The sequence below is a fragment of the Doryrhamphus excisus genome, linkage group LG10, assembly GCF_037039965.1.
Source record: "Doryrhamphus excisus strain RoL-2023G ecotype Guam linkage group LG10, RoL_Dexc_Guam_v1.1, whole genome shotgun sequence".
NCBI lineage: Eukaryota > Metazoa > Chordata > Actinopteri > Syngnathiformes > Syngnathidae > Doryrhamphus > Doryrhamphus excisus.
In genome coordinates, this window is record NC_136366.1 from 18,380,481 (window position 1) to 18,392,729 (window position 12,249).

Below are 12,249 nucleotides of genomic sequence, written 5' to 3' on the forward strand. Positions count from 1 at the left end.
GCTTCAAGCACCTCCCCCGTGGGAGAAGCAAGACCAGTGGAGGGAATTGAGAGGGTGTGTGGATCCAAGGTGGGAGTCGTTCCCTTGTTGGGTCGCCTCCCTTGTGGTATTTTTGTCTGCGCCATCTGTTGCCTTCGATCACAAGCACTTGACAAGCAAAATAAAACAAACTGGATGGAGTGAAAACACAGATGCTTCTTGGTTAGTACGTCTGTCTCCCGGTTCAAACATATAGTATCTTTCTATCCACAGTCTTCTGGTGCTTGTGTGTTTTTTGTGCTCCGGTTGCCTCCCACATCACACAAACACGTGTCTTAGGCGAATGGACGAGTCGCGCTGTCACAGGTGCAGCAGTCTCAGGAGGGAAGCCCAGACTTCCCGGTCTCTGGCCACACATTCCAGTTTCATCAGGAGGACACCAAGGTGTTCCGAGGCCAGCTTGTGAGGCATAATCTCTTTAGTGTTTCCTAGGTCTGCCCTGGGGCCTTTTCCCGGCTGGGCATGCCCGAAACACTTCACCAGGGAAGCATCCAGGGGGCATACGAACACTAAAGCGGGAACTCATTTCCACCTCTTGTATCTGTGATCTGGTTCTTTCGGACAGGACACAAAGCTCATGAGGGTGAGGGTGGGAACATAGATAGACCTTCCGGCTCAGCTCTCTCTCCACCATGATGGTCAAGTACAGCAACCAGATGAACAAGACCCCGAGATACTTGAACTCCCAACCCGGAGGGAGCAATCCAACCTTTCTGACTGAGAACCATGGGCTCTGATTTGGAGGTGCTGAGCCTTATCCAAGAAGACCACACTCAGCTACAAAAACCTTGCAAGTTATCGCTCAAATTCTGTCCATGAGGGTTAGGCCACAATTGGCACAGACCACTTGGCAGCTGCAGCCCCGATCGGCTGCCACAGTAATAGAAGCATGAATTATGGCCCATTCGGATTCTTTCCCCGGATGCAGGCATAAGGTGAGAGGTGAAAGTTGAAGACTTAACAAAGAGGAAACTGCCAGACGTTCCCAGCACACCCTCACTACACTTTTGGGCCGCCCAGGTCTGTCCGGCATCCTACTGCACCATCTAATCCACCAAGTGGTGATCAGTTGACAGCTCAGTCCCTCTCTTCCCTCGTGTGTCTAGAATATGGGAACTATTATACAACTATGAAGTTGATCACAGACCAGCAGCCTTGGGTGTCCTGGTTCCAGTTGCACTTGTGGACACCCTTATGTTCAAACATGGTGTAAAGAAATAAATGATGAGATCATCGATACATGCAGGACCCTGTCCATGTAGGGCTCAAAACGTAAGGACCAAGATTTTATATTGAACACGATACACAACAGGGAGCCAGTGGAGGATGCCAGGATGTCCAGATCACACCCTTTCCAAATCACATGGGCATTGAAGTCTCCCAGTAGTTTACTACATAGCCTTTCCTGGAAAACATTTGGACACTCTAATCCAAACCCTAATCTAACCAAATCCCCAAACAATTGAGCTCCAATCCTGTATTATTGACACATTTTTTAAAAATCACACACAAATAGCGTAATCAATAATTTATTGATCATGAATTGTCTGTGCCACGTAACCCTCATTGGGGTCGCGAGGGTAGGTAGAGGTATCAATCCTGATTTTGTAAATATACCTTTCGGAATGTGATATTTTATATACTGTTTGGTCAAGAGTCATTCACATTGTACAGTACAGTGATAAGGAAGGACAGAACTATATTTAGAGACCATACAACATACATTATGATTGTTATTGTATTATTACATACAGCTATAATGGTGAGTCATTTAAACCATTTATTTAAACAATGACACATGCATCACACGGGACACCAGACAAAGGAAAATGAAGACATGAAGAATGTTTAGTTCCTTCTCAACAAAATGTATGTGAATACTAGAGATGCTCCGATAGATCGGCCAGAGATTAGTATCCACCAATTTCCGTAAATACACATGATCGGCATATGCTGAGAAATGCCTTTGAAAGCCGATAACAAAAAAACCATAGAAGTGCATTGATGGGAATAACGGTGTTTAAAATAACATTAGTGTTACTAACTTTTTTCAGTGACAGGTAATCAAACTAATTATTTTTACTTTTACTCTCCACCATTTTTTTTTACATTTTTTACTGATGCCGATACCATTTTTGACACTCCGTTACTGCACGTTACTGAAGCTGCCTAAAAATATATCACCGACTTCATAACTAATGTTGCAGCGCGACAAGGGAGGGGGTGAGATAAAACATAAGCAATGAGGATTGGCTCTGGTGTAAAATTGCATCTTCAGCCAATCAGAGAATATGCAATATATGCAAGAAAATTTGCAATATATGCAATATGCAATAGCTACTTTTACTGGTAACTAGTTACTTTTGTAGTGGAGTAACTGGAGTTACTTTTTTGAGAAGTAACTGTAACTAATTACTTTTTTAAAGTTTTTAAAGTTTTTTTCAGACTCCAAATGTGACTTTTTCACCACCGTGTTTGTTTTTAAAACAAACAAGCAATGCGGTTAGTTTGGAGCTCGCTTTTGTCCTAGAAAGAAGTAGATAGTACATACCCGATTTATGTAATATGTTTCAAGTTCCTATTGTTGTCATACTAATTAGGTCCTGTTCTCCGAACACTATTTATTTGTTGACATTTAGAACATGACCTGCTTGCCAGGGGCCCTTGGAATTGTCTAATGGTAACCCTGGACAATAACACTCCTAAATACAGTACACTGAAAAATGGACAGTTAATCCATGCCATTGGTATCGGCCAATGTCATTCGTGGATGACCGGTATTGGAATCGGCACCATTAAATCATAATCAGAATAAATCAAGGATGCTAAATTGTCAAGGCACATGTGGTCCCCGTAATCCTAGTAAATATCTAACAAAATAACAAAAGTTTGCAAGATTTTTTAGCATGTGTCACTCAGAACAAGATGCATAACAACTTGTTAGGTGTATAGATGGTGCTGCAATGTCTGCCTCTGTCTACCAGAAGGAGCCAGAGGAGGCTGAAATAATTGCAGCACACCAATGAATGTGTTGCTCAGAAGCAATGCATTGTGGGAAAACTTTAAAAAAGTGGTTCTTTCATTTTAAACTCGTATTGGTGTGTTTTTATATTTCTGAAGCACTAACAACAAGCTCAGTGGCAATTAGTACTACAATTAGTACTAGTTCTGAAATAAAGGTTATGTCATGGGATTAAAATGTAACATTAGCTGCACCGCTGTATAAACCACAGGGTTCAATGTTTAAGAAAAAAGTAGTAGTAGTTAGTAGTATACACCGGAAATTAGGGTAAATGACAAATTTAGGAGCATAGAAAACCTGTTTACAACCTTGTAAATAGTAAATAAGGGTTTTAACATTATTAGAGTCCTTAAGACATAAAATAACACCCCCATAGTCACCTTTACACTCCTACTACCAAATATAATCAATATTAATTAATTAAAAAAATAACACATATAAATCATAATATAGACTCACATGTTAGCATTGGAGGAATTTTGCAGGTATTTTATGACATTCTTCTGAATGCCTTATATTTGTCCATCCATCCATTTTCTATGCTGCTTTTCCTCACTAGGGTCACAGGGATAGGCTGGAGCCCATCTCTGCTGATAGTGGGTGAGAGGCAGGGGACACCCTGGACTGGTTGCCAGCCAATTGCAGGGCGCCTTATATTTGTATTTTATTTATTCATTCATTCATTCATTCATTCATTTTCTACCGCTTATCCTCACGAGGGTCGCGGAGGTGCTGGAGCCTATCCCAGCTGTCGAGCAAGAGGCAGGGGACACCCTGGACTGGTTGCCAGCTAATTGCAGGGCGCCTTATATTTGTATTTTATTTAATTTAGCCATTTTTATTCTTGATAGTGCTTCATTTAGGCAGAAAATATGCTTTAAAAAGCTGATCTTGGACTATTTATGGGCCATATTCAATCATGAAATGGCAATGATTTATCAATGAAAAAACGTGATAGAATAAAGCCGGGAAATATGAAGCGAGATTACTGTATCAAGATATATATCATTGACATAAGACAATTTTAAAATAGCTTCAACAATCAGTACAGGTTGATCACGGTATAAAATCATCATTATATATAGTTGGGTGCTACCTCAATGAGAAAGTATGCATACTTAATACATAGCCCCAGCATCTACACATCATAGACATCAATGTGATCTCCTGATGTGTATTTGTCTTCAAGCAGCAGCTTCATCAGCTTGGCACAGGAGGCCTCACACGTGAGCAGCTGGCCCTGAGCAAACATGTCTGCAAACGCCTGCCTCATGCTGCCAAAAGCTGTTTGGGTCCGGGCCAACGCCTGCATGTCTGTGTCCAAAGGACCTGCACACAAAACACTTTGGTCATTTTGGAATTAAGAGTAAAATCTTGTTGTTTCAATTGATCGCATAATCAGCAAGTTAACACATCACATAACTAACTATTGCTACTACAAGGGGGAATAAAAAACTAAGCACTAAACAGAATGTATAAATTAAACGATTATTTGTAAACACCCGTAGGGCCACAAACGTCCCACAGTAGCACTGCATGTCATGTTGCCAGCTACAGTTGATGCTAAAGGTTTAACAAACAGTCATTTGAAAACGCCCAATGGGCCGGATTAAGACTGTTAGTGAGCCTGATGTAGCCTGTGGCCTGCAGTTTGCCCACCCCTGCCCTACTACACCATAGGGCACCAACGCAAGGGTTGCTTTGATATTTTGTAAAATATGTGAAACAGAAAAGCTTTGTGTTATTGGTGAAGAAGCCTTTCATGAAGCCTTCACTCCCCCTCCCCTTTTTTGCTGTTTTTTTAACTTCTTCTTAAATAGTCATAACTTTTCCTTTTGTAATATAAAACTGACAACTTTTGTTTCTCATATTAGATTTATTTCATTACTTTTCATTTTCACAACTCTATGCTACTTACTTTACTCTTAACGTTACTCTCATAATTTTTCTCTTTTTATTATTATTATTTTGACTTCATTCTTACGAAACTGCAGTTTTTTATATTTATGCTGCAGTTTTTCCTTTTCATTTTCCAACTATTTCAACTTTCCTCTTGTAAACTTTCTTCTCGTGATGATGACATTATTGCTAAAATATTTTATATTTTATAATTATATAATTAGCCAAAAGATTCAAACCATCCCAATAGGAAAACATTGAGCTAGTTCAAAATATTCTGGCTATGTATTTTTGCAATTCCAAAAAGATCCAGTTCTTCCCAGAATTCCACATTTCCACACCCAAAAAATTTTTCCAAACCATTCCAGCATCAAAAGATCCACTTGTCCACATCACAAAAATTCCCCAGATATCCTGTAATTCCCAATTTTTCATACAACATCCACACACATTGCCTTTTGTAGGTATAAGTAAATTCATATGTTTGCTTGAAATATGAACAACTTCTAACCTGGAGCATAATTGAGCACACGCAGTTCTGGTTCTTCTTCTGCCAGAACCTTAAACATCATGTCCCGGGCCGCCTTGCCTGTGCAGTACAGCACCCAGGAGGGGAACGGCTTCAGGGCACATAGCGAGGAGATGTTGACCACACAGCGTCGCAGACCTGCTTGCTTTGGAAAAGCCTGGAGTACGCCGGCAGTGAGGCACAGGGCGGAGCTCACGTTGAAAGACAAGTAGGAATCAACCTCAGCCATGCTGGTGAAGCTTGAAGAGAAACGGGACACGTCACCTAGAGAACCTTGGAGGAGAGAGACAGCGTGAGAGGTGCAATTTTCTATAGCTGATGAGGCAGCAGAACTGAGAAGCATTTTCATGTAAAAGACCAAGTGGTGTATTCGGCAAAGCGAGTTGTTGGAGTAATAAACACTCTAAGGCAGAGATGTTTAAAATGAGGTATGCAGATTGTCATGGGGGCATGTGAATAAAAATAAGATCGTTACATTGCACATCGTGCCGCATGACAGAACTTAAAAGTGTAAATGTTACACTCGTGTGGTGACGTAAATTATTTGTTTTCCTTTTCTGTGTGTAAAAAAAAATAGTTAATTTCAGCTAGCTTAAAGTGCTGTCATTGTGATACACCTATTTCAACTATGAATCCATCTAAAAAAAAACTCTAACAAAATTGCATCGTTTGATATACATGCTGTGATGTGTGATGCATTAACACATTTAATCCCAAATTTTTCCCAGGCACAAAAATAATCACATCATTTTTCATTAGTATCCCTTGGAAACAAACAATCAACATTTTTAGAAATTTTCATGGAAAAGTGTGTTAAAACTTGGTTTTATGATCTGTCACAATTGTGACCGGGATACTGTCTTGTATCAACCACTGGACAGACTCAATATAAGTCTATTTGACCTGTGCAACGTGTTGGTGTGTTATGTGTGTGCGGAGGTGGGGAGGTTTGCTAGTGTGTGCATGTGTATTTGTTATATACACACACACACACAACATTCATCAATGTAGTTCAAGACACTAACTTTATGCGGGGCAGACCTAGGACACGCTGGAGGGATTTTGTCTCACACCTGGACTGGGAGCACTTTGGTGTCCTCCCGGTGAAGCTGAGACTGCTGACCCCGCAACCCAGACCCGGATAAGCGGAGGAAAATGGGTTGTGGAACGAAGACATTTTTTTCCCCAACTTTTCTTACTAGATGCCAAAGTACTGTTTGTAACTGTATGCAACCACCAAACCGATATGTTTGTGAACTGCATGGTACAGCTTGAAGCGCTCCATGTGCAGTGATACTTTGTATTTCTCACATGCATAGGTAGTGCATTTCTCACAAAGGCGACGTCTCTGGAACTGGTGCATCATGTTAATTGGCCAGTTAGGCCTGTAGGAAGCTATCGTGTCGTAGCTTGCGTGATCTTCAGTATTACTACTCTGTAGAGATCTCCTTCCATGGCTCACTGGTTTTGTTCCAAAACATTGCAGAAGGGACTCTGAGGCTATCCGTGAGAAGTTGAGCAGGTCGATGCTCCTTCCAATAACATCGCTGTAAAATGGACGGCCATTTATCAGAGCGCTGTTGATAGACCATGCAAATTTCCCCACTGAGGGATGAATAAAGGCATATCTTATCTTATCAGAGCATTTTTTCCGGTCATTATTGTGACCGGTGGGATTAAATGGGTTAACACGTACACTGATGATAACATGGAATAGTTGCTGTATCTTGCCGCATTTTGATGACTTAAAACACTACCAAAACTTCTTTTCACTGCGGATTGCGTAGTTATGCTAGCTCTGTGAACAACAACGGCAACAACACTTTCATTGTGATGGCTGTGTCTTCCAGCACAAGACGTGTACTCCTGATTGCTGATGGCAAACGAGCATCTTGTTGTCGTAGTAACGAAATGAGAGCTAGTTATCCACTCTTCTGTCTGTGAATGACGCTGAGACTAGCAATTAGCGATGTGCCCTAGGAAAGAAGTTTGCATTTCGTACATGATTCGCATGCACAGAATAAAACAAAAAGGATCTCGATGTGTTTTTCTAATCAAGTGTCCATAAATTGTAGGTGCTGGCGAGTCAAAATGAGTTTTGTGAGTACCCCGGGTTCTTTGCTAAGAATAGCTAGCAGATCGGACAGGCACAGATAATTGGGGAGCTAATATAAGGCAAGACGCAAATCTGTTGTTTTTTTCACATTGTTAATAAATAACAGAGACCCGTGAGCCCCCAAGTCCCGGGTCAGTAAAAAAAAAAAAAAGACTCGAGAGTTTTGAACGACTCGTCAATACTCCACCATCTCTAATTCAAAGTAAAACAGTGCAGCCAAATCAGAATGATGATATTTGTATAAAAGTAACAAGTTGTCAATACATATAAGTGCATACTAACTGGTGTCTACAAGTGACGTTTTTGTTAGTACACTGACTACACGCTTTTAAACAGCTGATATAATTTCCAGACAGCTGGACAATACCTTACCAGCGTTATTGAACAGAATAACATGTTGGATGTCCTCTGAAAAAGCTTCTTTCGCGGTTCGGACGACACTCTCCACTCCTTCCATGGACGATAGATCCGTCACGACACACCGAACCTTTAGGTCTGACCCGGACATCTCTTTCTGTAGAGCCCGCAGGTCGTCACCTGACCTGGCCACCAGGATTAAAACCGACCTGGGCTTCACCAGCTGGGACACTTCATTCGCTATTGTTCGGCCAAAGCCTCTGGAGGCCCCGGTGATAATGCACAGAGCTCGGCCCAGATGTTCCATTTTCTCCGCGGAATGCTTGCTGGTCAACTGGGCGGAACTAACCGACTTCTGGCTGCTTGAGCGGTGGTTCTTCTTCTTGTATTTGATAAGCGTGACTCAACACTATCGCCATCTCTCGGTTTTATTCTTATTCACAGTGCCACTGGGCGATACTACAATGTTGGTATCGATCTGATACGGAACATGGAAGATACTGGCCGATACTAATGTGTCTTAAATTGAAAATGTTTCAAGATCATTAAACGATTTTGCATTTAATCGGTTTAACTAAGACAATCTAGCACAAATATCACCAAAATAATACAATTATTCCTTTTCTTGACATACAGTTGTTTGAGAAAAATCACGGTGGGCAACAGGAGCAAACACATCCAACATCCAAACAATCCACAGAAATGATACAAAACCCCACAGAATCCACAGTGCACATGAAACATACAATACAACATACAATTACTACATAAACAGCTACATGTTCAAAAACTAATGCAAAAGAAACACACACACACCTGAGACAACTGCATGGGATACTACATCTTCACAAAATCAAGTTTAAATGAACCAAGCTACTAGGGAATTAGCCATGCTACCAGTATCTTAGCCAGGCTACTAGCATGTTCACCATCTTACCAGGAAGTTAGCCATGCTACCAGCATCTTAGCCAGGCTACTAGCATGTTAGCCATGCTATCATGGAATAGCAATACAGTAAATGTCTTAAGCAGAGGTGTCCAATAATATTGGCACACCAATATTATCATCCCAAATTTGGCATAAAAATATATATCTGTCAATATTGGTATCAGGCTTATGACATTTATTTAGTTTTTTTGTTTGTTTGTTTCTCATATTGCAACCTAAAAATATTTTATGCTACTAAAATGATATTTTACAGTTTAATTGTCATAAAAACATGACTTTTTTGTTAGAATATGACTTTTTCCTAATATTATTTTTTGACTTGATACTCCTTATATTACAGCTGCTTTTATTTTTTTACAATATTATGACATGATTATGATTAAAAAAAGAACATCTTGATGTCAACTTTTGCCCAGTGGTACTGTCAAATAAAATAATTTTTTTCTTTTACCATTTTGACTTTATTTTTGTAAAATGACAACATTTCTGTTGTTATTTTGTACAACAAATTAAACTTTGTTCTTGTAAATTATGACATTATTCCCATAATGTTGTAAACCTTTCCCAGTCAAATTTTCAAAAAATTCCAACTATTTTATTTTGCTTCTCATAATATTACCACTTTCAAAAAATTCCTTTCTCTTTAATATTTCAACTTTATCCTGCTAAAAGCCGGACTTTGAACACCACTGGTCTAGCTGACCTGGTGATGAACATGTGATCAACATGTCCCCTTTCGTGACCACAGGCTTTACTTCCTCTTTGGACGGTGCGTCAGTGGTAATGAGAAGAGCCTCAAAGTATTCCTTCCACAGTTGAGGTCAGCAGGCATCCATCCCCACTGTACACAGTGTAGACAGGGCACTGCTTCTCCTCTTTGAGGTGTCGTACAGTTTACCAGAACCTCTTTGAGACTGACTGCAAATCGTGCTCCTGAAGTACTCACTACACCAGGGGTGGGCAAACTGCGGTCCAGGGCCAAATCAGAGCTCGCCAAGCATTCCAAAGTATTTCATTGAAACTTTAACATACAAGCTGACAACATGACTTGCAAGTGGTCAGAGTCAATCTGAGACAACCTTTTAATGGTTTAAGTAGCTTTTCACATGCCGCGATCCTGACAACTACCTCACCCATGGTACCAAACAAACACAAGTCAACAAATATGTGACACACAACTTACCATACGCACTGCACTGTCTGGGAAGTAAAAATGGAGGGACTGTCACATACTCTTTGTCAATTTTTACTGTTCATAGGTCATATTGTATATCACACATCCTTTATTATTTATGTACTTCCGGGTGTCTTATTCAGTAAAAAAAAAACCTGTAACATCCAAGCACATGCACATATATCACATTGTATGACACATTTACAGATCAAATAAGACCAATTATTCCAGCTGGACTGTTACAATTCTAAGCTTGCGCGTGTATCAAATATATATGACCCTTGTTGAGTCAATAAGTCAAAAAGTTTGCCCACCCCGTCCTACACCCAAACATTTGCTTCAACCACAGCAGTCACCACGCACCACTTGACCTGTCGATATTTGTCACATCCTCCAGAAGTTCCCCAAGCCATCGAGGCATAAAGCGGCATTTACACTTGCACACATTTTGCCTTCGCGTTACTTCGCATTTTGCCCTGACAATGTGTGTAATTCATTCACGGCATGAATGAAAAGCATGAAGACGAGTTTGCAAACTGTGTACGTTCTGTTGACGTATAAATTCTGCACTTGGCAAGTCATTTGTGACCAAAAATGGTGTGCATTGGCACGAACTGACCACACACAACTTATTTGCACCTTGTCAAGTGGTGTTTATGTCTAGTGCATGACTATAGTCATGCACTAGACTATAACTAGACTATATAGACCAGAGGTAGGGAACCTATGGCTCGGGAGCCAGGTAGGGCTCTTTTGATGACTGTATCTGGCTCTCAAGCATTTCTTACCACAATAAAAAATTATTTTTGCTAACATTTTAAAGTAAACCATCACAGAAATGTTAAAAATAATATTCAAAATCAACAACTTTCTTATGCATTTTAATTCGTCCATCTATATTCTGCTGCAATACGGCCAACCATATCTGTCTTTCCTGATGATATTTTCCAGGTCAAACACCAAAACGTGATTATTACTGGGTAATGCTGTAGTCTACCTTGGTCATTGAGATGTCAAAAAAACATGTAAATGTAAACTTTCCTCCTTTAGTCAAATAGCTAAAGCTGCAGAACCAAGCCTTCTGACGAAGATGGCCAAAAGAATGAAATACGTCTACGGAGTACGGTGCAAAACTATGCAGCAGCAGAAGTTGTATTAATGGCAACAAGTATTTGATTTATTATTAGACACTGCGCTGCTCACGAAAGTGTGCTGGCCACACCCCATTGGCGTGGGGTAGTGTGCCTGGTCTACGTAATTAGAGCCCATTATCTAAAACTGTTGGTCTTACATAAAATGCACACATTTTATTGCATTCAATGTTTAAAAAAATGTATATGGCTCTCACAGATACACATTTTAAAATATCTGGCCTTCATGGCTCTCTTCGCCAAAAAGGTTCCCGACCCCTGATATAGACTATATCCATCCATGAAGCAGTCCTGGCATCATTTGGTCCTGCTGTGTACCGCTGCATCCCACGTCATGCCACGCAACAGCATTAATTCCTTTATTTACGTACAAGGGACAGAGAAGATGCTGGACTCTATATTTTCTTGTAGCTGCAGGTAGACAACATGCTAAACAGGAGGAAGGCAATAAACTACAACCAAAACAGACAGACAATGTGGGAGAGGGAATTGCTGACTAGAAGACATTGCTTTGGTCATTGTGATCGCCATTAACAGAACACAAGGAAGATCCAAGATGCAAATTACTTTTCTCCAAGAGGTGGTGGAAAAGTTAACCCACTTATGTGAATCAGACATGCAGTGGTACAGTTTACACCTATTTTATACTTGTTAAAGACCAATTTCAACAACCAGTGTACTCATTGGCACCCCATTGTCCTTTGCAGGAGCAAACTGCGTGCAAGTGAGGCTTCAAGACACCTTAAGTTCGATGGCCGCCTTAACCGCGGGGGGTTGTCACCATGACTGCAGCTCCGTTCAGCCACTTCAACTATGGAGCCACAGAATATGGCCAGATCACACTCAGTATATCTCAGATCAAGATCTCCCGGAGGTGTGAAAAAAAATGTTGGCGACAAAATGGTGAAAGTAGACGAAAAGGTCAATGTAGTCGTTAGTAGTTGTAGATATAGTCGCTCTGCTTTTTGCTGACATGGCAGTTTTTGTCCCTCGAACACAGGTTTATTTTGAACA

At 40.6% G+C, this 12,249-nt stretch overlaps 1 protein-coding gene across 1 annotated transcript; it reads right to left on the bottom strand.

The window, feature by feature from the left end:
- Window positions 1–2,475: 2,475 nt before the first annotated feature.
- spra (sepiapterin reductase a) lies at window positions 2,476–8,364 on the bottom strand. Its single transcript, XM_058064269.2, has 3 exons — window positions 7,978–8,364; window positions 5,472–5,762; window positions 2,476–4,390 (listed from the first exon to the last, which is right to left on the bottom strand). Exons 1-3 carry the CDS (start codon window positions 8,267–8,269, stop codon window positions 4,200–4,202), a joined length of 774 nt encoding a protein of 257 aa, XP_057920252.2. The 5' UTR covers window positions 8,270–8,364; the 3' UTR covers window positions 2,476–4,199.
- Window positions 8,365–12,249: the final 3,885 nt, after the last annotated feature.